We start from the raw sequence: 25,502 nt of genomic DNA, 5'->3' as shown, positions 1-25,502 counted from the left end.
AAAGAAAAATACATCAATGCATTAACTTACAGCTCTAAATAGAGCAGCCCATCCAAGGCACCATGGTGCATTATGTGAGACGTAAAATTAATGCACAAAACAATCAGCTGTCACTTTTTTTCAGTAACAAAGAAACTTTAAAAAACAAACAACAAAAAAACACAAAAGCTGCATTAAAGAACACCTAATGTATGTGAGAGGTGTACTGACAGAACTGAGTGGGTCGATGTCAGCTCTGTTTGTAATTCACAGTAAACGACAAACATTAAAAACATTCAGCTCTGCACCTCTGAGCCATAACTAATCCTGCATCTGAAATATGTCAGCAAAACTGTCCTCACGCAGACATACGAGAGGACGCGCGCGCGGCTATCATCTCTGCAGACCTTTCAGACATAGACAAAAACCTTTTTTTTTTCCATTTTCCCCCCTTAGTCATCGTCGTCTGGGGGGCTGCTCGCTGTGCTGAGCAGGAAGGACTCCTTCTCCGGGGTCATAGGCTCTCCTTTTATCGAGCAGGCGGGCGCGAAGGCGTCGGACCTGGACGCCGCCGCCTCTGCGCTGTTCCTAATCCCATAGCCGAAGTAGATCAAGAAACCTGCAGTTCGTGGAGGAATAGAAATCAGAGAGGTCAGCAGCTTTTTTTTTTTTAAAAAGCTGACAGGAAAGGTTTCACTTTTCGGCAAAAGTACCTATAAGCATCCAAATGCCAAAGCGTATCCAGGTTCCCTTATCGAGCTGCATCATCAGGTAGACATTGACGAACATGCTGACGACGGGAATGAAGGGCAACAAAGGAACCTGTGGAAAGAATGCCCATTACATGAGATGTTCACAAAAATAGATTTATAAAATGTATTACGATTAGATTAGATTCAACTTTATTGTCATTACACAGGTACAGGTACAAGGCAACGAAATGCAGTTTAGGTCTAACCAGAAGTGCAATAGCAGCAAGTGCAGGATAAACAATGGTTCCATAAGTACCGGACATGGGTTTTTACTGAATAAATATAGAGATGGATACTATTATAAACAGAATTTTACTGATAGATTTGTCCTATGAATATAATATATAGATAACTAGTATTGTGAACTAAATTTACAGCTGGATTTGTACCGAAAATAATGTACAGGTGGATATTACTATAAATGGAGTTTTACAGATATGTACAATAGCATAATATACAGATGGTCGTTATTATAACAGAGTTTACATGTGCAATGAATATATGTACAGATGGCTATTACTAAAGGCAGAATTGTGAGCATACGATAAGTGCATTGGAGGAATTTATGTGTGGGGGGGAAAAATAAACTGTACATCACTATTAATTTATTTGGGTTTGCGCTCATCGTTGAAAGAGAGTTGTGCAAATCTTGCAAGACAACGAAAATATCCGTAAATGCAGACAAAAAGCAAGGAAGGCCATAATCACATCATCGGAAGATGATCGGAAGCCCGGAGCAAGGCAAATCAACGCCTGCGTCTGATCACAGAGGGCCACCAGGAAGGATTAAAACTGTGTGCTGAAGGTGCACCACGCCTGCATAAATATGACCTTCGACCAGGAGGTAAACACGAGAAAAACGTAATCCTTCACTCTGATCCTAATGCAATGTGAGCAGTTTACAAATCAGCATCCTAACAAGCCTTTGACAAGAAAGTTTTCTGAGTTAATGCTGAGCTGCACTGGGAAAAAAAAAAAATCCACGCAGAGAGAGAAGACTATCTGATAATTACAGCCAGAGGCAGGCGAGAACTTACATGATCAAGACATGGACATAAAAAGTTAAAATGTTAAATAAAAAGGGTGGATTTACAACAATAAGCCCAAAAATCAATCATGGATAAATTCAGGAGTTTTAGGTCTAGCGGTCTTCTCAAGTAAATAAACCCAAGGACACTGATTTTAAAACAGAAGGAACCAGATAAAATAGAAAGAATGTGTTTGTCACATATCTGCAACAAATTTCAGGTTTTTCCAGTTTAAAATGACATAATACAAAATAAAATAGATTTAACATGGTTGAAAGAGTTTTCATGGCATTAACATGCAATCAAAAAGCAAAATGTGGTTCAATTGCATTTAAATTAGCAGAACATTTGGCTTTTATGAGGATATAAGTTGCTGAGAATATATTTTTTCTCTGTTTAAACTTTTTTGGATCTTTAGTTTTTTTTTTTGGATCTCAATATTAAAAGGTTTGTTACAAAACCTTTACAATTAATCAGATTGAGCTTTGAAAAAAAAAAAATTGTACCCCCTTTACCTTTTGGCATCTTGTTAACACAACAAACACTGAGTGGGAGAAAAGTCTGGTTTTCTAAAGGTTTTAAAACTAAAAACCAGAAATATGTGGCGAGTGTTTGTATTCACCAGCACTCCGCCACCTTTCCCTGAGGCAACGCTTTGTTTGTACCAGCATTGTAAATCTACGGAGAGAAACGCCTGCCTGTTCTTTGCAAAACGGCTCAAAGTCAGTCAGATGAGAAGGGGAGTGTCCGTAAACAGCAGGTTTAAAGCCCTGCCACACGTGCTTTGTTGGGTTTAGCTCATTGTAACACAGGAATATCCTTTGATGTAAACCTTGTAGCTCTAGCTGTATGTTTAGGAATGCGGTCCTGCTGGAAAGTGAACCTCTACCCCAGTCTAAAGTCTAACAGGTTTTCCTTTCGACTCAAACCAGCTTCCCTGCCGAAGAAAAGAATCCCCGTGTTCAGCCCAATGCGTTATGTCAGTTTTCATCCTCATATCGTTACAGAATTTAGGCCATAATGCTCAAATTCAGGCGGATCTGACTAGAGACCCTTATTTCAGACGTTTGCCGATTCTCCTACATGACCTGTAGCAAATACCAAATGCCACTTCTTATGGACTTATCTCTAAAAGGCTGTTCTTCCAGCCATTAAGCCCCCAGTTGTTGAATGTATGACGGATGTTTCCCACCCGAGCAACGTACTCTGCAGCTCCTCAACAGTTAGCATGGACCTCGTGGCTGCTTCTTCGACTCATTGCCTGGCTTCTCAGATTAGGTGGACTATTTCCATTCTCAGATTATGGACTGAAAGGTGCTCAATAATGTAGAACAAACTCCTCCAGAATTTTATTTCTGACCTCCCCGCCATGTTTCTTTGTCTGTCTGCCGTTTGTTCACTCAACCAACCTCTAATGCCTGCACAACGCAGCTTAACTCGTTCTACATTCTGAGATCATTTTACACACGGGCGGACTATTTACTTCTGAAGACAGCTGGTAGCAGGGGATTTTATTTACAGGTATCGGATACAAACGGGATTTACTCACATTCTCGCCACGCTTTAAGAGCTTAAAAATTTCAAACGTGTGTAACTTCTCTGTCCATCGCACAAACGTCTTCCACTTCGTGTTGTTTATTCGCACAAACCCCCCCCCAAAAAAAGGACGCAGAGGTTTGTGATCGTAACGCCCGATGAATGTGAAAAGGTTACAGCGGTGTGAATAGGGCTGGAAGATGAGAGAAAATAAAAAATATTAAAAAAAACAGTATAGTGAAAGTTCAAACTCACCTTAAAGGCCAGCTTGGTTTTGCTCTGAGGCTGCCTGAATACAACGAAGATGAGCAGTAAAGAAGCCACAATGATAACGGCCCCCAGAGACAAGGACCAGGGGGCCAGGCCTCCTTGGACAGCCACAATACTGAAAAGACACACCAGGACACCTGGGGGGGGGATAAGGACAACTGGTTACGCTCTGGGCCCGGTCAGCGTAAATCATTCAGACGCCGCTGTTCACTTTCATCCCTGTGCGAGGCTCACCGAGTACGCTGGTGCAGATGCTGACGGCACGACCGGACCTGGGAGACGGCTCGGCGTTGGAGGGGGACAGGATATTCCTGATGCTGGCCGTATCGTCCGACTGAGGCGAGACGTCGGCGTTGGCGTCGCCGTCGGGCCCGGGGAGGTCCGCGTCATCCTGGGTGTTGGCCATTTCATAGGCCGCACTCAGCTGCTCAGGTTGGTACCTTCACATGACAGGCAGGCAGAGAGCAGACAGTTGTTACAGGATGGAGGGGGAAATGCAAAGATGGCAGTTATGTGGATGAATTTTAAAGCGCTAGTGATAAACAGTCAAGAAAGGCACTAATATAACATTTCTATGCTTGTTCTGATTAGAATGATTTTTCTTTCTCGGGGTGGAATCATCACGCAAGTTAGAAATGCTATGACCTTTAAAAGTAAGAACTGGGTGCAGTAATAGAAAACATAGTTGACTCTGGTTGGTTTCGTAACCTGGTTGGGTTCAAAGTTACACGCACATCTAGAGAGGCACGATATATCGGCATAAACATCAGTTTCGGCCAATGTTAGTCATTTTAATTACATACACTGCAAAAAACGGAACTAGAAATAAGTAAAATGTTCTTAAAATTAGTGTATTTACCCTTGATTTGACCAGGTAAATAAGATGATTTGCCAATGTAAGAAGATTTTTGCACTTAATACAGGAACAACTCATCTCCATCATCTTATTTTAAGTGCAGGATGTCTAATTATCTTATTTTAGGGGTCAAAATACTCATTCCGTTGGCAGATAATCTTATTTACCTGCTCAAATCAAGGACAAACACACTAACTTTGAGAACATTTGACTTATTTTTAGATCCGTTTTTGCAGTGTATCGGTCCGATAAGTAACGCTGGGTCTTTATTAACAACCAACTTTTATTTCCATCTAGTTGCCCTTTGTGCCTGTGTTTCAGGAGGGGGAAACGGTTTGTTTTGCAGGGGTTTGAGACAGTGACAGTAATGCGTAGCAGCCAGGAATATGTTTTATGTTAACGAAGCAGAGAGGTGGGTGTTTTTCACAGCGTCAAAAGAAGACATATGAAAAGCAGCGTGTAAGTCTAGAATATAACCCACAACCAAAAATTCCGTCAGCATCGTTTTCAGTCGGTAATAAAACAAAATTCGATCATCCCAGAAACGTAAACTTGTGTGTTTATACATTCACACACACACAGACATTGGTAAATATAGGTTATCGGACATAACAGCAATATTAATATTGGATATCGATATTGGTACAAGTTTTCATATCATAGCATCCCTACATACATCTTTAAATTCTAAATATTGCCGTGTAATCAGTCTATCCATCCATTGTTTATAGCCGCTTATGGATGCAGGGTCATGTGGGTGCTGGTCCACATCTCCAGCGGTCATTAGGCGAGAGGCGGCGCACACTCTGGACAGGTCGCCAGTCCAATACAGGGCAACACTGAGACACTGAGTACAAGTGTGCACACCCACACACAATGTTTTTGGACTGTGGGAAGAAGCAGGTGTACCTGCAGAGAACCCAGACACGCACATGAAGAACATGCAAACTTCATGCAGATAGACCACAGTCCAGGATTTAAGTGGGCCTCCTTCTCTGTGTCCTGCAACCTCGACACTGAAGCTGACCTTTGGACAGACGCCACTCAAAGGCACAGTGAAACATCTGCGAGGGGTCTTTAATAATCCTGTGTGCTGAGCTGCATGTTTGCTGGTCACGTAGAAATGATAAGTTCCTCGCAGGTAGTCCAATGATCCTTTGATGGCCAGGATGTGGGGCTGCAGAGTGTTAAAAGCTGAGGAGAGGTCAGCAAACAGAAGTCCAGCTGAGGAGTTGGAGCGCTCCAAAGGTTTGTGCATAGTGCTGGGAGTTCAGCCAGGAGGAAAATAAATGTAAGACCGTAGGCTGAAAGCCACAAGAAACAGTAGACTGTAGGAACCTCTCCCTGGGCAATGCCTCACAGCAGGGCGCCTAGTCTAGCTCCCCTGTCCCATCGATCTCTTTTCCACGGGCCACTACAGCAAAGGCGGTCTGCCCTGGAGGGATGAAGCGACCGTGGACGCGCACGGAGCCCGGCATTCCCATCGGAGACCCGCCAACATGTGAGCAGTCTGGCACTGAAGCTAACGTTAAAGACTAGGAGTTTACAGACGCTGGAGCTGCAGAAAGCAGTTAACGGGGAAACAACAGATAACTCACGCAGGACTCAGACTAACATACCTAGATTGGAAAAAAATGGACTGATTAGGGAAAATGGGTCAGCGAAGTCATTTCCAGAACAAGGTGAGACATTTTCCACCAATGCCATGCTAGGAACACAGATGTCATACGGTACACTCCCTTGGCATGGGAGAGTACACTCTAGACTTACTTTTTTTGTCATTTTGTATGCACAGAGTGCGTACAGAACGAAATTTCGTTTGCATACAGCTTGTAAAATCACAGCAAATTGCAGTAAGTTTCAGAAGATGGTGCAGCCGTAATTTATGTAAACAATGCAGGGGAAATAGACAGTGTGCGATTCACAGTGTACAGGTGGGTATTATTAGAACCGTGCAATATACAAATGTGGTACAGAGTCCATTTGTGGCTTCGGTAGTTCAGCAGTTCTGAAGCCTATGTGCAAATGTGTAAATATACGCAGATATATGAATGTGGTAGGTTCTATATACTTGTGTAAACGATAACCGTGACTCTCCGCCTCTCCTAATTTACCCTTCCCGTCGATGTATGAGAGTCCAGTACTGAAGTTGCGTCATTCCTCTGGCTCGTTAGATTTAAAACCAAACAAGGACAAATGACCGCGCACGGAAACACTCTCATACCCAAGGCCGATTAAGAGAGACCAATTAACTGACGAGTCACGTTTTTGGACTGTTACAGGAGACATGCAAACTCACGAGGATTTGAACCCGGGACCTTCTGGCGTTACCAACTTTGGAACCGTGCAGCCTTGTTACAACCTTCCGCCTTTTAATTTGTGGTAATTTCTCTAAATGTATAATTCCATCCTGAGAGAAAAACAAAATAATGCCTCAAAAGAAATCCTTAATCCCATTCATGCCCAGGAGGAGTGCATCTAAGCTTCATGCTCTGACCGTATATTGTCCATAATATCCTGGTGGTTGGTTTAGGTTACACACAGCAACGACATAGTCAGAAATACAATTACCTGAGCACCAACACGCAGGCAGCGACCAGAGTATAGGCGAGCAACGTGCCAATAGACATGAGGTCAACCAGGTCCTTCAAATTGAAAAGGAAAGCCATCACAGCTGCAGGGGCACAAGGGAGAGAAATACCACACATTAGCAGAATGACTAACAATGCACAAAGAATACATACAAAATATTGGCCAAATAACATTTTTTGTTTCATAAAGTCTAAAAATATAGCAAGCAACTGCCAGACTATTGCTGTAATAACAACAATCTGGTATAATTTTTTTCCCCACCCTCCTCCTTCCACATGGGGGCACTGTTGCCTTTGGCTTTATCCCAGCAGCTACCTACCAGACACAAGCCCTGCCACCAAGGTGGAGACGATGGCCGTCTTCCTCTGGCTGACACGAGCCAGAAACGAGAAGATCACGCCGCTACGAGCCAGAGCAAAGATAACACGTGGCAGTGGGAACATGGAGCCAAGGAGGCCAAGCCAAAGCCCAAGGGAGGAGGGAGGAGATTTCAAACGTGGCCCTCAAACATTATCAGCCCAGCAGAACAGCTGCACTGCAAAAATAGAGCTAAAAATAAGAAAAATCTTGAAATGACAGTATTTTTCCTTGATTTGAGCAGGTAAATAAGACTATTTGCCAATGGAATAAGATTTTTGCACTTAAAATAGGGACAATTCATCTCCACCATCTTATTTCAAGTGCTGTATATCTAATTATCTTATTTTAGGGGCAAACATACTCATTCCATTGGCAGATAATCTTATTTACCTGCTCAAATCAAGGGCAAATACATTCATTTCAAGAAAATTCTACTTATTTTTAGTTCTCTTTTTGCAGTGTGCTGTGTCAGCTCGGTGGAAAAACTAAAGCTCGCCGCCTTTGGGCTGCGCTTGCAGGTTAGGCCTCGGGTGTCTGGGGTTTTACTGAGTTTAGGTTCGTCAGCTCACCTGCAACTATGCCTGATGTTATTGTGGCTATTAGCGGGGTTTTGGTACGCTCGTTGATTTTCGCCAAACATTTGAAGAGCAGGCCGTCTTCTGCCATGGCCCAGATCACTCTTGGCATCGGGAACATGGAGCCCAACAAACTAGTGCAGGGAGGGAGAAGAGAGAGAGAGAGAGAGAGCATGCAATGTCAATGAAAACACACCATCCATCAGCAGTGAGAAGAAGAAATAGCATTTAATGAGGGCCTTTTATGTTACAGCTGAAGCCTTTTGGTTAAAACTTTACTCCACATGCTTAAAAAGGAGCAAACACAAATGGATTGTTGCATGGTTATAATTGACTAATGTTTTTAATTGTTCTGCGGGTACGTCATGTAAACATAAAAATACGCATCACTGTTACCTGCATGTAATTCTACAGTGTGGTGTGAGTCTGGAGCTAACCCTGTGGCGTCTGTGCATTTTCTTCAATAAGATCCTAAATATCCCAGGCTTCTGCACCTCTACACAGACCGTAGTTATTGTCAAATAAATGTGGGAACTAATTGCTTCCTACAACAGCAGTTAAAGCCACGCATCACTAATGAAATTGAAGATTTAGGGAAAAAAAAAACATCAAACTCAAAACCGGATAGATACCTCGTTCTTAATCTATCCATATACCGTCTGCAGAACTAAAATAGGAAGTACTTCACTATTCATACCCCGCTTTCTTTTTTCCATATTTATCAACCATGAAAACAGTTGCGTTACAACTTTTCCCAGACAAATTAGGAACCCTAAAAACTACCAAGAATCACGATTTGTTTCAAAATCTAAATGACTTTTCTTCATTTGCTTACATATGTTTCACCAAACAGCGGTAAAAAAGAAAAAAAAAGAAAAGATTTCCAACTAAATGAAACCTTCCGATCTGTAGCCTGCCTCGTAAAACCCCCGGTCTTTCCAACCTGCTGCTTTTTAACTGCAGCTCGTCGGCTAACGGAGAGTAAAACGCCGTGTAAAAGAACTCACTCCTCGGCGCGGCTGAGATGAATTATTCATTTCTAAAGATTCATACTGAACAATTACGCGCCCTCTGTGGCTTCTCACGCTGAGAGGCAGTAGGAGACCCACTTACCTGGTCGACAGAGCGCATAAAGAGCCAATGGCTACTGCATAAGTGGCGCCCTCCCAGCCTACATATTTGAAGGCCACTGGAAGAGGGCTGTCCTCGTCCAGCAAGTAGTACGGCATCATAACGGTGAGAGCAGCCGAAACGCCGAAGTAAGCCACAAAACAGATGAGAAGAGAGGCCACGATACCGATGGGAATGGCTCTTTGGGGATTTTTCACCTCCTCTCCTGAGAGGGGAAAAAAAAAAAAAAAGTCAGGCAACAGAGCTCATGTGCACACTGACGGAGCTAATCCGTGCGCTCTCACCTGTAGTGGCGATGCAGTCAAACCCCACAAAGGCGTAAAAACAGGTGGCAGCACCGGCGAAGACTCCCGTCCACCCAAAAGGCATGAAGCTGCCGTCGCCCAGAGCTTTCTTTGTAGGGAGGGGAAATGAAGCACTGAAAGTAAAAACAAAGAATACTGTTAGATACTGTGGATCAGCATGGCTAGGCTGATCTATATTTAACCTACTTAACGCTGGCGTTTCCAGTGACGTTCAGGATCTCGTCGGGGTTCAGGCGCCAGTTTTCCAGGTTTCCTTTCACCAGCCCAGAGATGATCACAAAGACCAGGACGAGCACGTTGATGCAAGTGAATACCTTGTTCACCATGGCTGATTCTTTGACTCCAAAAGCAAGAAGGCCTGTGAAAAGTTAAAAGAGGGTAAAAAAAAAATTATGATGGGATTTCAGATTAAAAAAAAAGAAAAGAAAAATCAACATGTTAGTTGTTAAACAAAACTTGAAACCCATTTAACATTGTTTCTCCCACTAAATTCCACACGTATGCGCTTCTCTGTGCTGGTCTAATACATAACCGCTGATGAAGCAGTGAAGTTGTGGTGTGACAAAAGCAAAAAGACTTCAAGTATTTCTGTCTGTGCTCACTGGAGAAACATGTGACCTTAAGACGGCGTGTTTTTACCCGTCTAATGGACATTCCAGGACAGAGGCTCAACCGTTTCTGGTGCTAATTTACAACATGCGACCAGGGTTAATGTCATAATTTATTCCGGAGACGACTAGGGCAGCTTTTTGGTTATTGAACACGCCATAAACAAAAGGATACTTAAAGTATGGCTGGACTATTTAAAATGCTTCGTTCGTCAGAACGTGTTCCACATTTTGTTTTCCTACATAGCCCCAGTTACATGCTTTCTTTCTTGCGTTCCTCAAAAAAACAACAAAAAAAAAAACAACACAAATTGGCTTCTTTACAATATGGCAGAGCCTACCGAGCTGTTGCTGAATTTCAATACCAAAACATCTATAAGAGAATGTACAGCATGTAATTTGTAATTTATTATACCAATAAAAGGAAAGGGTTAAAAGAATATATATGATCAGATACGACTGAAGTGAGGAGAGAAAACACAGGGTCCATACACGTTATTTGCTCTCATTTTTATGTCCTTTATTTACGTAGAAAAAAGAACTGTAAAAACTTGTGGATTTAAGGAACTTTTGATTATTAAGATTTTTTTTTTTTTAGATCCACAGTTTCTAGACTCATTTGTCTTTCTTTTTCTCATCCAGGCCTGGAAAATCAAATTCATTTGTTCTTTTGAACCTTATTGTCACTGTGTAGGTTTACTGGAAGGACATGCTTTGTTTCCGACCTGTGAGGAGGAGTATGATGAAGACAGCAAAGATGTCTGGGTAGTCCGCCAGGAATTCGGGCTCCATACTCAAGTGTTCTTTGCAGAATCCCTGAATGTGCTTTCCAGTCAGCTCGTCGAAGGTTGCACTCCACGCCCTCGCCACACTTGAAGTTCCTGCACAGAGACGTTTTCAGGTAATCTCAAAAAACACAGAAGTTTGCAACAAAGTACTCCCCCTTCCTGTTCTTAAATGACCTCACCAATGACATAGGACAGAATCAGGTTCCAGCCGGTGATAAAAGCCCACAGCTCTCCCACCGTCACGTAGCTGTAGAGGTAAGCCGATCCGGTTTTTGGCACACGGGCGCCGAACTCGGCGTAGCACAGGCCGGCCAAGACCGACGCCAGGGCGGCGATGAGGAATGAGATGATGATGGCGGGCCCGGCGGTGTCACGAGCTACGGCGCCAGCCAGCACGTAGACGCCGGCGCCCAGTGTGCTTCCCACGCCCAGGGCCACCAGGTCGAAGGTGTTGAGGCATCGGGACAGCCGGGAGTCGTCTGCGCTGCAGTCCACGACCTTCACCCGCAGCAGCTGCTTCCCCACGTTTTTCAAGGTGGCCAGAATCATCGCTGCCGGCGCCGGAAATGTTAAAAAGATACCTGTGGACAGAACAGGATAGGAGAATGGTGAGGAGAATGTGATGCATCTGTAAATACAAGTTAGTCAATGCGTCTGACTTATTATATGGTGCTTTAGAGAAAGTATTCGCACCCCTTAAAGATGAGCAGTGCATGACTGAGACGTGACAGGAAAATGATAGAAAGTTTTCACAAAGAAAAGCTTTGAAAGTGCCATAAAAAGGTGAAAGTGGCATTTAAATATAGAGCTGGACGGCTTAGACGATTTGGATTCCTGTCTCACAATGTTCCAAAGTGTAGACTTAAACACTGTTGGAAGTCTAATGGTATGTTCGCAATATCGATTTGTGGATCTTGTGGTATCCAGGCAATCTGAGCTTTAGTTACTTCACTCAGAAGAATGGGGGGAAAGAAACGTGTATTTATCTACACCTGCAAAGCTAGTAGAGAGACGGCTGAAAAGTGCTGAAGCTGTCGCTGCAGAAAATGGGTTTTTGGTTACTGAACGCACCATAAACTGACTGACCGCACTGCAAAAACGGAACTAGAAATAAGTAAAATATTCCTTTAAAATTAATACATTTGTCCTTGATTTGAGCAGGTAAATAAGGTGATTTGCCAATGGAATAAGATGTTTGCACTTAAAATAGGAACAATTCATCTTCATCATCTTATTTCAAGTCCAGGATGTCGAAATATCTTATTTTAGGGGTCAAAATACTCATTCCATTGGCAGATAATGTTATTTACCTGCTCAAATCAAGGATAAATACATTAACTTTAAGAACATTTTACTTATTTTTAGATTCGTTTTTGCAGTGTGATTAAAAGATGGGTGGACTAACTATTTCATGTTCCACGTTTTGTTTTCCCTTAAAGTCCCAGGTACATATCGTCTTTGGCTTTCTTCCAACACAGCTGAGCCAACCCGTCACTGGACTTTTAGACCAAAATATAATTTAAATAAAGGAATTAACAGCATGCAACTTATTGTGCTCATGAAAAATGTTAAAGTGGAGATTTTTTTTTTTTTTAATTCCTTGTTTGCAATTTCAGGTCAACAGAAACTACGAAATAATCGTGACATTTCAGATTCAAGCTTCCGCTAAATCAACACACGTCGGCGACAGAAATGACAAAGGAAAGTTCTCACTTCACTTTTACACCTAACCCACACAGGATCCTCAACGCTTCTCTGACGGCCCGTCACCTTACAGTGCTCCCAAACGTTACTCTCCGGATTGCAGGTCGCCTCGCCATCGGCTTTAGATGACACATTTACAGGCAGCTTCCTCTGACACGCGAGGCCGCCGCCTCATAGTGGATACGGACCGTTCAGGTATTTGGATTGCAAATAAAACAGCCGACGCGTCACGTGGCCCCAGGGGCAGCTGTGATTACACCACAGACAAAGTACACACGTAGACACACAAATAATAATTTGATTGTGCTGTTCTTATAATACAATACATGCCTAAAGATTTGGAGTGGTTCATTCCTGATAGGATGCCGTTAGATTTTCAAGGTTTGGGACATGCTGTAAAAACAGATCTAAAAATAAGCAAAATGTTCTTAAAGTTAGTGTATTTGTCCTTGATTTGAGCAAGTAAATAAGATGATATGCTAATGGAATGAGTATTTTGACCCCTAAAATAAGATAATTAGACATCCTGCACTTGAAATAAGATGATGGAGATGAATTGTTCCTATTTTAAGTGCAAAAATCTTATTCCATTGGCAAATCATCTTATTTACCTGCTCAAATCAAGGACAAATACACTAACTTTAAGAACATTTTACTTATTTTTGAATCCGTTTTTTGCAGTGTGCTGCTCTGCCAAAGTGGAGAGAACAGGATATGTATGATATCTAAAAGTGCGGTCTGGGATTTGACTAGGCCAGGGCTGATATGAGACTCTCCTGGTATGATAACCTTGAGGATATCACTTAAATACAACGGCGTTTGGTCCAATAATTTTGCTGCCTCTTTTACCCCAATTCAAACGGTGAACAACCCTCTGATGAAACCTGACTGACAGTTTTAAGCTGTGTGCCCAGGTCATGGTGAACTGTTATTCTGACCCACGTGGGGCGGCCAAAACAACCTGAAAAAAAAAAAAAAAGGCAAATATAGACACTAGAAAAAGAACATCGACTGGAAAAGAAGAAAAGTATATGAGAACAACCGGTATTTCTTTCTCGTTGATCTAAAATCGGAACCGGCCTATCACATGCAGGACCGTGTCCTTATTTGCTGCTGGTGGAAGGGATCGTCAGCCCCAGCCATGCCCAGAAAAAATAAAAATAAAAAATGCAACACTACGATGAGTCAATGGCTCCGAAATAACAACAGAGACACAGAGCAGAATGGACATGATGTGGCATGCCTTAGCCGAGCTAAAAAAAGGCGGGTGGAAAGAAAAGGGCCCCTGCCCTTGGCTCGACCAATCGCCGTGCTGATGACTCATAGCGGCATGTGCATGAATTTGGAAAAGCCGCTGGTCTGTAATGTTCCCCTGCAGGCCCGATTGGTTTGCTCCCTGTGAAACGCCTTTTACGCCGACAGCCACGGTTAGACCCCCCAAACACAGCTTCTAATAGCGGATCAGCTAAGCAATGCATAAATTACAAAGTAATCACTCATTTGATTAGATTTTTGATTAGTTTTTGAAATTAGAATAAGTGGATGTGAGTTGACCAGTAGTGTACACGCTCGGTGTGCCCAGGGTTGCTCAGCTTTTAGGGCAGGCAGGCTGATGACGCAAAGTTGCCATACTATAACTGCCTCATGGTTTTTTCCCCCTCCCCGATGGGTTTCAGATTATTTCCAACGTGCCCACGTGCTTTACAATGTACCGTGTGTGGAATTTACACACCTTACTTTTTTTTTTCTTTAAACCACAGTTTGCAACATTAAAACCACAAAGTTCAACACCATGCATGGGTATTTTGTGTGACAGGTCAACAAAACGTAGCGAATATCCGTGAAGTGGAAAGAAAATACATGTTTTTTAAATTACTTTTACAAATAAAATAAAAATCTAAGAAGCATGGCGGGTATTTGTATTTAACCATATTTTTTTTCTCCTGGTACCACTAAATGAAGCCAATAGCTCTGGTATAAAGACGTGGGAAAGTTTCAGTCAGGGTGCGGTTGTAAAACAACATCACAGAACTTTAAACCTAGGGCTGGACGATATAGAAAAAAACTATACTGATAAAATAGAAATCATATTCAATCAATATCGATAATTATCAACAAATTCAAAACATATATTTAAGTGTAGCCCTTTTTAGGCTGTCGCTTAGCGACCTATTTTTAGATACAGAACACAAACCTTTGTCTGTCTGTTTGTTTACTTTTAAATCACTGCTGCACCTTATACTGTAATTTAATTTTACTGCAATTTACATGCTGTATGAAACGAAATTTTGTTCTGTACGCACTCTGTGCATACAAAATGACAAATAAAGTTGTCTAACTAAGTTAAAAACACTGAATTCAAACTAAACTCTTTATTCAACCAACTTTTTACCAAAACTAAAAGTATTTAAAAAAGAAAAAAAAATAACGAGCGCTCCCTGAACTCTTTGAAGGGGGCGGAGCTTGGTTCCTGGGTCTGCGTTTGTGATTGGTTGGGAGGGAATAATGACTGGAATATTAACTAACATTATAGATATTTGCTAGAATGCAAAAGGAAGGAAAACTGTTGTTCTATTGAACTTTTATGACACTTTGTCTATCATCAATATACGTATACCGATCGATATATATCATTATAGAATTATCGTACAGCCCTGTGTAAACCTCACAACAGAAAATGCACCAAAACTGACAGGCGGGGAACGCAGGACATTTATCAGAGAAGCAGCCAAGAAGCCCGCGATAACTGGAGGAGCTGAAGAGATCCCACGCTATGATGAAAGTACTGACAGAACCAATCTGCATTGTGCATCAAGAGTCGCAGTAGGAAGACGCCAGGCGGCGGACAAAGCCAACATTTGGAAGAGGGCGCTATAGTCGAGTAACATCACAATGGAAGGTTTTGGCTCTCATGCAAAATACAACAGAAAACTAGAGCTGCGCATACTACTCAATACCCCCATTGTGAAAGATAGAGGTGGTGGGAATGCCTAGCAGACCTCATGGGGAAATAGGAGGCGCTAAATACAGGGCAATCCTGGAAGAAAACATGTTAGGGGCCCCAAAGGACTTGAGAGTGGCCCATCAAACGCATACTCATACGTTTGAATGGCCTGCTAGAAGTCCAATTCAATTCAATTCAATAGGGGGTTTTCAGCTGACGTCACGCTCACGTGACTACTCAGCGCGTCCGCCATATTGGGTGGCAGTCGTTTCGCACCGTTGACCTGCATTGTATGACGCCTTAGGCAGTATTGGAAGTGAACAATGGGGAAAACGTGTTTAATGGTTGGTTGCACGGCCCGTGGAGGTGGAGATCAACGCTTTCTATCGCCTACCAGCCGTAATAGTGAATCAGTGTGAAAAAAAAAAACAGCTGTCTGAACAACGCCGTCACCTATGGCTGACACGGATATCCAGGTCCGATTTGGACGGTGTTAAGCTGGAATACGCCAGAGTCTGCGGTGCTCACTTTGTCACAGGTAATTAACTGTTAAGTATTTAAAACATATAAGAAGAATATATTAATAATAGGGCTTGGGCGTTATGACTTATTACTTTCCGCGGCTGTCGTGTTGACTGCCTCCGCCGCCTCTACTGCCTATTACTACCGCATACTGTACTCCCTCTCTCAGCCGTGTTTTAATTTATTCAATTTTATTTATATAGCGCCAAATCATGAAACATGTCATCTCAAGGCCACACCTCAACACCACTGAGAATCTATGACAAGGCTCAAACAAACTGCGTCCATGCCTTCCATCCAATGTTAAGCTTGACCTAAAGATGGACAGACAATAGTTTAGGTCTCTAGATGCACAAGCATATGGAGACAACAGAAAGACACGCAGAGAAGCAGGCTCTGAACGGACAGGAAGGATGTGTCCCTTATCCTTCAGTTTTCACAGCTTTTTGTTGGATTACCACATAAATCCCTTATGAAATACATTCAAGCTGGTGGTTTTAATGTAAAAAAGTAAATAGGGACATACATATTTCTTTGCAAGGCCGTAATCTAAATGATATCTCATCAGGTATCCTTGGTGAGTGTCTGATGCAACAACCCTGCCTATAGCATTGCTCCAAAAATATATTAAGAGAACAATTAATTTTATTGTGCCTTGACAGGTGGCCACGCTGCTTATTAGGAGGATTAATTATTACCTCGAATGTATTTGCATTTATTTTATGAACGTTGCCAAGCCTAATTAACTGTTGCGGCAAAAAAACAAAACAAAAACAAAAAACATGAACTTTGGGTTCTTTTTCAACCTCTTCTGTGTAGTAATTAGTGTTCATTTCTAAAGTTAACTTGGAAGAGCAAATACACTATTGATCATAGCAATGGTTTTAAGTAAGTCTGTCAAAGAAACCGCCATCCAGACGCCAAATACAAATAGTGTATCGTTTTATTCCCACTGACAGAAAGCACCGCGTAAGAACAGACTCTTTTGGAGTGTTGAAGAGGTTGAGGATGCTGACTAAAAAAAAAAAAAGTTTCATAGCTTAATTTGATAAGTTGCTTTAATTTTAACTTTTCGTGTTTTTGCTTTTGCAACAGATTATAGCGCTGCTGCTGCTGAGAGACTGGGCGCAATAATAACCTGCTGTAAAATATGACTACAAGCTATTGTTTAACCTCTTTAGACTTTGTTCTTAATTAGCACGGGTGAATTCAGTATATTTTCTGGAAGGCCAATATTAACATAAAACAACAAAAAAATAAAGTATTTGTTTTCGTGCTCAGGGTCAGCAAATAAATAAAAAGCAGATAGACCTTAAAAAATAGAATATTGTGTATAAAGTTAATTGGTTCCTGTCCATAATTCAGAGTGACAGTCATATATTATATAGATTCATGGAGCGAAATATTTGAAGCCTTTATTTTGTTTTTCTCTAATTTTATTATGGCATACAGATATTGATAATCCATAATTATATGTGTCAAAAATACTAATATTTAGAAAAGGTTAAACAATGGAAATGCATGGTTTCACACCCTAATCAGCCAATGCATTAACACGGCTATAAAACATCAGTAAATTAAAAAAAAAATTAAAATGTATTTCATCTGATTCGCCATTATTGTGACGATGACATCAACTACACTCAGCTTATATTTCTATGCATCTTTTCTTTACCATTGGGCGACGCATTGTCTGCACCGGTCTCCCTGAACTTTGGTATCTCCGCCGCTAAAAATAAACAGTGTGAGCATTAAGGGCCGTTAAAGTTCATGTGACTGGGCAAATATACCACCTACATGCAGTGTGTGAACGCATGACAGTTAAAATATAACATCGTACTAATTTTTGTGCCGAAGACGTCCTTTGAGATTGAATGTTGCAATGCCTATTCCAATTTGATATATTACGAAGCTCTAATTATCAAGCACATTTGGTTAAGGCTCATGAATTATGTGGAGAAAAGTGACACGTACACAAAATAACCCCATCGTATATCAGTCTTTCTTCTAACTTCCTCCTTCCAACTGGATGACTCAGCATTTAAATTTCTTTTAGCAATATCATGCAGGTTATAGTGATAAGAATTCGGATTAATCGTGACATCAGTGAACAAATTAATGATCTTTGCAGATGTGTCCTAAAGTAGCCTGTTCAATAATGGCCAGGTTTTACTTTTAGTCATGTATGTAGGCTTTAACTGTATGCAGAGACAGATGGACTGGCAAAAAATCCAATGATGATGGTAACTGATTCACCTATACTGCTTTATCATTATTGCAATAAAAGATAAGAAATTATTATGATAAAATTCAAAGTCCATATTGCCATTCCTTACTTCGCTATATTATATTTTCTTTGGGTGGGCATTACGCTATGCACATTTACCCGGGTTCTGCGTTCCAAATCACCGTATTTTTCAGACTATAAGTCAAACTTTTTTTCATACTTTGGCCGATCCTGCGACTTATAGTCAGGTGTGACTTATATTTCAATTTTAAATGGTAAATCATACTGACCAACATGAACCAAGTAGTAAAAATTACTATATAATCGCCACAAGAGGACACTCTAGGCTTTACGAACTTACAAACAACAAATACTGAACACATGTTTGTATGTTGTTCCTCTGTTTCAGTACGCATTCACGCAGAGAGTGAGAACCCTGTTAATGGGCTGTCTGTGAAGCTAATAACTGCTAGCGCTAGCTTACAGGTCTGTTGTCCGGGCGGTTTACAACTTCGCTGATGCACGTGAGCTCTATGTTGCTCTGAAACGTCCGTGTCGTACTGTTAGCTTAGCACCGCTACGCTCACGGTCTAATTTCATCGTAATTTTGACAACCGCGCTGGCAAGAACCTTGCCGGTTGGAGTTGCTAGCTTGTTTTCCTGATTTACTCCATTCAACCTCCCAGGAATGTTCCATGTTATTCAGCCGCTTTTGGATGCAATTGTGTAATTGAATAAATCAGTTTACAGGATTAAATGCCAGTTCTTAGTGTTGTATTGTGTGAAATAAAAATAAATGCTTTTAGACCTGTGTGACTTATATGTTTTTGTTTTTTCTTTTTATGATGCATTTTTTGACTGGGCTACGTTCACACTGCAGCCTGAAGCCATATGGACCTGTATCTGATCTTTTTATGACAGTCTGAACAACACAGATTGGATTTTTTTCAAATGCGACCCAGGCCACTTGGATACGTGCTCCTGAATCCGATACGTATCTGATCTTTTCAAATGCGACCTGTGTCTGTACGGCCGGGTCACATTTATCAGACCTGTACGTCACCGATACTCGACAAATGTCACTATTCTGCGTCCTGCTATGCAGAAGCGGGAAGAGAGACGACACTCATAGCGGACAACAATGAGGAGAGCATTCAGTGGAGAGAAAGCTCCGGTTAGAAAATAAATTAATGACCGCAAAATGCGCGCCAGCATTGTAATCCATGTTTACTTCCGCAAACACTGAGGACGCTTGCTACGTGTGACATCATCGCGTCCTCGAGTGCGCATGCGGGACACTTCGGTTGGAGGCATTCAGTTCACACAGGAGATCACATACAAGTCGCATATATTTAGAAATGTGAATGGAAAAAAAAAATCGGAATTGAGCATTAAGACATGCAGTGTGAACGTAGCCTTATATTCCAGAGTGACTTATATTCGGAAAAATACGGACGTCACTGAGCAAAAACATCAGGCTGTGTTGTGCTCGATTTTTGTTTTGTACACGTTTCTTAAATTCTGAGAAAAACGAAAAAAATAAATAAAAATACACAGAATGGTTGTATCATTTAAATTCAGTGGTTACAAGTTAAATTAACAAATGAGTTCAGCATGCAAAAGATCAAGGGCCCCAAATTCTGCTTCAGGTCTCAAACAATCTAGGGCAGCCTCTGAAAAGTATTGAAAGTTTCCCAGTTCAACAAAAACAGATTTAAAAAAAAGCAACCCGTTCTGATCCAAATGGTTTATATGATATTTTTAATTGTAAAGTTACAGCAGCGCGCCCAAAAGCTGCCGCATCAAACAGGAAGTTTCATTCATACGCGGGCCGGGTTCACGCGAGTCCATCCGCCAACACTACAGACGGGAACCGCACTGCTATAAAAGGAAATGCTCCTCCGCCTGCCGCGCTCACATTTTTTTTTTTTTTTTTTTTTTAAAGTGTAAACATCAACAGAACTTCTTCGAATTTGCCTCGATGCTTAGGCTTCCTGATTATTTACACTACACTTTGCAACTTCAAAGTGTGCCCGTACGGAGAGCGGAGCTTCTCTCTGAGATGCCCCGAAGTGTTATTGCATCAGCCGGATGATCCTTTCCGTCCTTTCTGGGTCCATGTGCTTGCTGCTGCTGCTGCTTCCTTATTAACAACTGCAGCGCATGAGCATGGCTCAGATGAAACCGCGCTGCTTGCCGAGTTTCTTCCCTTCCTCTTTCACACCAAAACAACAGAATAATTATCACCGTTCACTTACTTTAAAGTCTGCCACAAACGGGTTTAGTTTTTTCTCCAATTCCCCTTCATAAAAGCTGATAGATGATTCCCCAGGAAGGACACAAGCATGTAAGTGTGTAGTACTCACACACACAACAAAAAAAAAAAAAAAAAAAAGAGAGTCCACCCACCCAGCTCTCTGTGGCTCCACCCGATGGCTTGAATGCAGCAGCGCCTCACAGCCGCTAGATGTCGCGCTTCACAAGTCAATGGCCTTTCAGGTCATCTCTGAGGCATCTTGGATGGAGATCAGAGAGCAGCATGCCCTCCGGCCACGTCTCACTTTTAAAAAATTCCCCCTATAGCTCATCGGTATGCATGCCTTCACATCTGTCCCTGCTGTTCTTTTCAACGCCGGATGATAATGAATTTCTAGTGAACTTGTAAAAGACTCTGTGGGGAAAAAAAAAACAACAAAGCTGTTACGGTCCATTCTCGCAGCGTCCTGCTGTGGCTGAGTGGTGGTGATCCTCTTATCCCACCCTGGATCTTCACAGATAACACAAATCTACATCGGGAAATGGGTTTCACGAGCGCGGCTTTCCCCGGCGTTCAACGCAAAAAGTCACGCTTACGCTCAAAAGGCCACTTTATTAGGTACACCTTTGCTTGTACTGGATTGGATGCCATTTTGCATTTAAACCTGACTGTACAGATTCCCAGTCGTCCTTGTCACGGCAACGGCAAACAGGCTTAAAACCGAGGCAAACAGACTTTCGCTCCTTTGCATTTGGAGCTGCTCAAGTTCTTCATGGAATAGATTTAACAAGTTGCCTGAAAAAAAAAAAAAATAATTCTCATGGTCCATATCAACATAATAGCAAGATGCAGTTACTGAAGAACTTTCGGGAGATGAATTTGAGTGGGTCTGTTCCATAACGTCCAAACTGTTCTCTACTGGACTGGGATCTGGTAACTGAGCACACTGTTGGAGAATTTGACCTTTGCGACATGAAGCATCATCTTGCATCATCGCGCTCCAGCCATCAGAAGACACTGTTGTGATAAAGAATAATAAATAATGCTCAGGAAGGGTGTGTGTATGGAAATGACATATCCCCCCACACGATTATAACTCCACAGCGCTGCTTGGGGAAGTATTTGCTGCTGCCTCCAGACAGTAACTGCAGAACGATTGGTGCTTTCATGTATAGTCACCAATAACACAGAAAAAAAGTCACCAGATTTGCTGCTAGTTGCTTATCTGAGGAAAAAAAAAAGTTGCAAGAGGGGCCTGGAAAGTCACTAAATATATACGGGGGTTCTGATTATACAAGAAAGGATGGATCCATGCTCTCATGCTGCTGACGTCAAATGTTGCAGAAACCAAGACTTATCAGACCAGGCGACGTTTTAAAGCGCCGGCTGTCCAATTTTGGTGAGGCTGTGTGAATTGCATTTTCTTCTGCTGTGGTTGACCGTCTGCTTCGAGTTTGGATGCATTGTGTGTTCAGAGACCCACATTCTGTGGGTGTATGGAGTGAATATTTGGAATATTTACACATTCCTGTTATATAAAATCAGTCTGTCCGTTCTCCTCTGACCTCCAACATCAGCAGAGGCATTTTTTGTCCACACAAGCGCTCGCTGCATACTTTTTTTCTTTTTGGACTATTCTCTGTAAATTGGAGACATGGTAGTCCTTGAAAACCGCTGTAGCTCAGTAGTTTCTGAAATACTCGGACCGACCCGTCTGGCACCAACAACCACGGCGTCTTAAATCCCTTTTTCGCCTCATTCCGATGCCTGCTTCTGACTTCAGCATGTCGTCTTAACTCCGTCTAGATGCCTAAATGCTTTGAGCCACGTCATAGGCTGATTTGCTATGTGTGTTAACAAGAAATTAATCAGGTGCGCCTGATAAAGTAGACGGTGGGGCTATAACCAGAGAAAAAAGCTTGTCAACAACAAACTGCGCTTGAAACATAGCAGCGATGCACTGTGCGAGAAGGCCCGGAGCAGACGGTTTTTTCTCAAGGAAGAGGAGGGAAAGTCTCACAATGGAGGTGTGCAAGATCCGGCAAAGGTAGGTCTGTTGTGGAGAGTGCAATTTCATCTGCAATCATCTATTTGGGGTAGCAGCATCAGCGGCGGTGACTTAAAACAGCTGAAATGGCGATAAGCCGGCTCTGTCTGGGGGCTCTCTGAAGCCTCAAGAGCTCATTGTTTAAAGAGGAAGGGTTTGGAAAAAATCAAAACTATGATAATCAACCCCACAATTTTTATTTTTTTTACAATACAGTTGTCAGATCCACTGCAAAACAGATCCTAGCCAGAGATACAAGCTTGAAGAAACTCATAATTAGTACAAAATCAAATTTCCTTTTAGGATGAATAGCAGTCAATCAATCAATCAATAAAAATGTATTTATATAGCACTTTACAACATCCAGCAGGTGTCCAGAATACTTAGCAAAATGAGTAAAATCACAACATACAATAGAACGTGAGAACATAGAAAACAAAATCAAAAAGGTTACAAAGAAAGAAAATAATGAAATTGTCACACCACTGCTACGTATTAAAAGCCAGCCTGAATAGATATGTCTTGAGGTTTGGACCTAAAAAGAGCGATATCTGTAGCCGTGCAAATATCCCGGGGTAACTTGTTCCAGAGTATTGGGGCAGCAAGGTTTTAGTAAGTAGCCTTTAATTATTTCTAAAGCTTCCATGTGAACAAATGGGTGGCTTTCAGGGGATCTGTGAAGCGGTGGACTGTGATAAGATACCAACTGCGCAACGAGTCCAGACATGCGTTTTTCTTGCTCCATTACAATTATTTTGCACATCTGCCACCTAGTGGTGGGTCACGTAAAAGCACAGAGTGGGGACAGGCCATGGAAAGAAAGCAGCCAAGCGCTCACACAGTCGATGGGTAAAGACCTCAAAACACTGAGCGTCCTTCGCATTACTTCATGAACGTTGTGCAGAGTTTTATGGAGTGGGTTTCCTTGATGGCTTCTAGGTCCCCAGCAGGGAGCTTTCTGCAGTGGAGTTTGCATGCATAGGGGGGTGGGTTAACTTTTTACTAGTAGGGGTACGGCAACCATCTCAATACAATTATAATAAAGCACGTCTCCAGAGCAGAGAAGTAATTTTGTCTGAGCGATTGTGGATATCAATTTAATAATTTCATTACCCAAATAACTCTCTCTTTTACTCTCAGTGCAACTACTAGCATGTATCAAAACAGTATCGGTCCAGCAGAAGCACTTAAGATTCTTGCATCTGACATTTTTAGATTTATAACTGACTGCTGCTCACCCTGTGGGCCAATTGTGGGTTGCCTTGATGAATGGGAGTAGGTGCTCTTAGGGGATTTTGATGCTACGCGGTTTCTCAGAGATGGAAGTAGTTCAAAAATAAATATTAAATCACATCTCCACCTCTTTCCGGCTCACCAGAAAGAGACATGTCTGGAGGGCTGTTCCCTCTTTATAAAATGATCTCAAAATCACCAAAAATAAATGGAAACCAAGAGGTTTCTCTATTAATCTTGTTCCTCAGTAAGTCGAAGTTTGAATCCCAAGTACGTGTGCAGTATTAAAACTAAAAGAAACCAAATCATTGCAGTGCAAAAATATTAACACTGCCAGGACTGTTCTATATTTGATTACAACCACAAACTTCAATGCATTTTAATGGGATTATATGTGACAGATCAACACAAGCTTTTATGCAGAAGGATAGGCATATATGGTTTTCAAAATGTTTTTCTAATGACAAACCAGACTGTGCATGCATTTCCCCCCACCTACCCATAAAAGGATCCACCCTGCATCATTCTGCAATTAGTATTGTGGTGTGGCGTTCGAGGTGATGTGTGTGAAATCGCGCCATTTATGTCCCGTCTGAACACAGTTGGTTGCAATGAGTTTTATCTAGCAGTATCTTAAGAAATGAGGTTAAATACGAATGCAAGCAGCACCGCTTTTCAGATTTTTATTTGGCGTGGAGGGAGTTTGATTCCGCTGATCATTTCCTGTTAGCTTTAAAATTACGTGTTGGTTTATCACATATAATCCTAATAAAATACTTTGCACAACACAAATTATATTAACTTAATATTTAAATCAGTACGACCTGAGACTCAGCGATCCTTTGCCTTTCAAGTCAATTAACTTTATGTAAAGAGAACATTCAGATATTTTTGGAAAACTAATGTATTTTCCATTGCTAAAAGTTAAAGTAGATGAGACTGATATTGATCATATATTTATAATCGTGAGCTTGCTTAGCCTTGCTATTACAATGGGGGGGGGGGGGGGGGGGGAAGAAAAAACCTACAAGCGTCTGTGAAAACAGAAACCATGCAACAAGCACTTCAAAAGCTTCAGTTTGTGTCCGTTGTGTACACCAATTACATTAAAGTCACTGAGCTGAGCATGCTTTTAAAAACACATCTATTGATATTTTCAGACTCTCAAAGACTCTTTTAAACTACTGTGGGGGGAGGGGGGGGGTACAGAAAAAAAAAGGTTTTGCATAATAAAGAACCTTATCCCAAGTTACAATTCAGCTTCCTAATCAAAACAAACTGAAGTCAGACATTAATTATGCATGTACTCAGTTTGCACATCATAAAGCAAATTAAAAACGAAAAATACTGTCAAAGCTTGCTAAAAGATGAAAAGCGTCCCTAAATTTATGGAAGAGCTAATACGCTTATTTGTAGGTCTATAATTTAACTCTAGGCCTGTACTGAAAAATGCTTCAAACTTTACCGTTCAACAATCTTTTTAAGCGAACAATGTACAATGTAGTGCATCTGATTTACTTTGCTTCTGTCCCTTCATTGAAAGAGTTAAACCTGTTTATTTGTTCAGGCCAGAAAAACAAATGTCACCAGTTTTTTGATGAATCTGAATAAAATACAAGTTTCACCTTTTCAACGGAACTACTGAAGTAAAGTAACCGTTTAGTGATATTTTCACTCACTGTGGCATACATGTGCTCCCTGCAAAGTACTCTGGCTCTCTCTTTTACATATACATACATATAGTCTGTATGGGATTAAGGATTATATACATATACATACATATATTCT

General features: G+C 41.6%; 1 protein-coding gene across 1 annotated transcript; it reads right to left on the bottom strand.

Moving 5' to 3' along the window:
- Window positions 1–243: 243 nt before the first annotated feature.
- On the bottom strand, window positions 244–20,555 carry LOC105935010 (high affinity cationic amino acid transporter 1). Its single transcript, XM_036149922.1, has 12 exons — window positions 20,436–20,555; window positions 10,960–11,361; window positions 10,718–10,873; window positions 9,571–9,742; window positions 9,364–9,497; window positions 9,062–9,284; window positions 7,943–8,082; window positions 6,993–7,095; window positions 3,800–4,005; window positions 3,551–3,702; window positions 693–801; window positions 244–598 (listed from the first exon to the last, which is right to left on the bottom strand). Exons 2-12 carry the CDS (start codon window positions 11,327–11,329, stop codon window positions 432–434), a joined length of 1,932 nt encoding a protein of 643 aa, XP_036005815.1. The 5' UTR covers window positions 11,330–11,361; window positions 20,436–20,555; the 3' UTR covers window positions 244–431.
- Between the last annotated feature and the right edge of the window lie 4,947 nt (window positions 20,556–25,502).

This window comes from Fundulus heteroclitus, chromosome 18 (assembly GCF_011125445.2).
Source record: "Fundulus heteroclitus isolate FHET01 chromosome 18, MU-UCD_Fhet_4.1, whole genome shotgun sequence".
In the NCBI taxonomy this organism is placed as follows: Eukaryota; Metazoa; Chordata; class Actinopteri; order Cyprinodontiformes; family Fundulidae; genus Fundulus; species Fundulus heteroclitus.
This window is presented reverse-complemented; position numbering and strand designations above follow the sequence as displayed.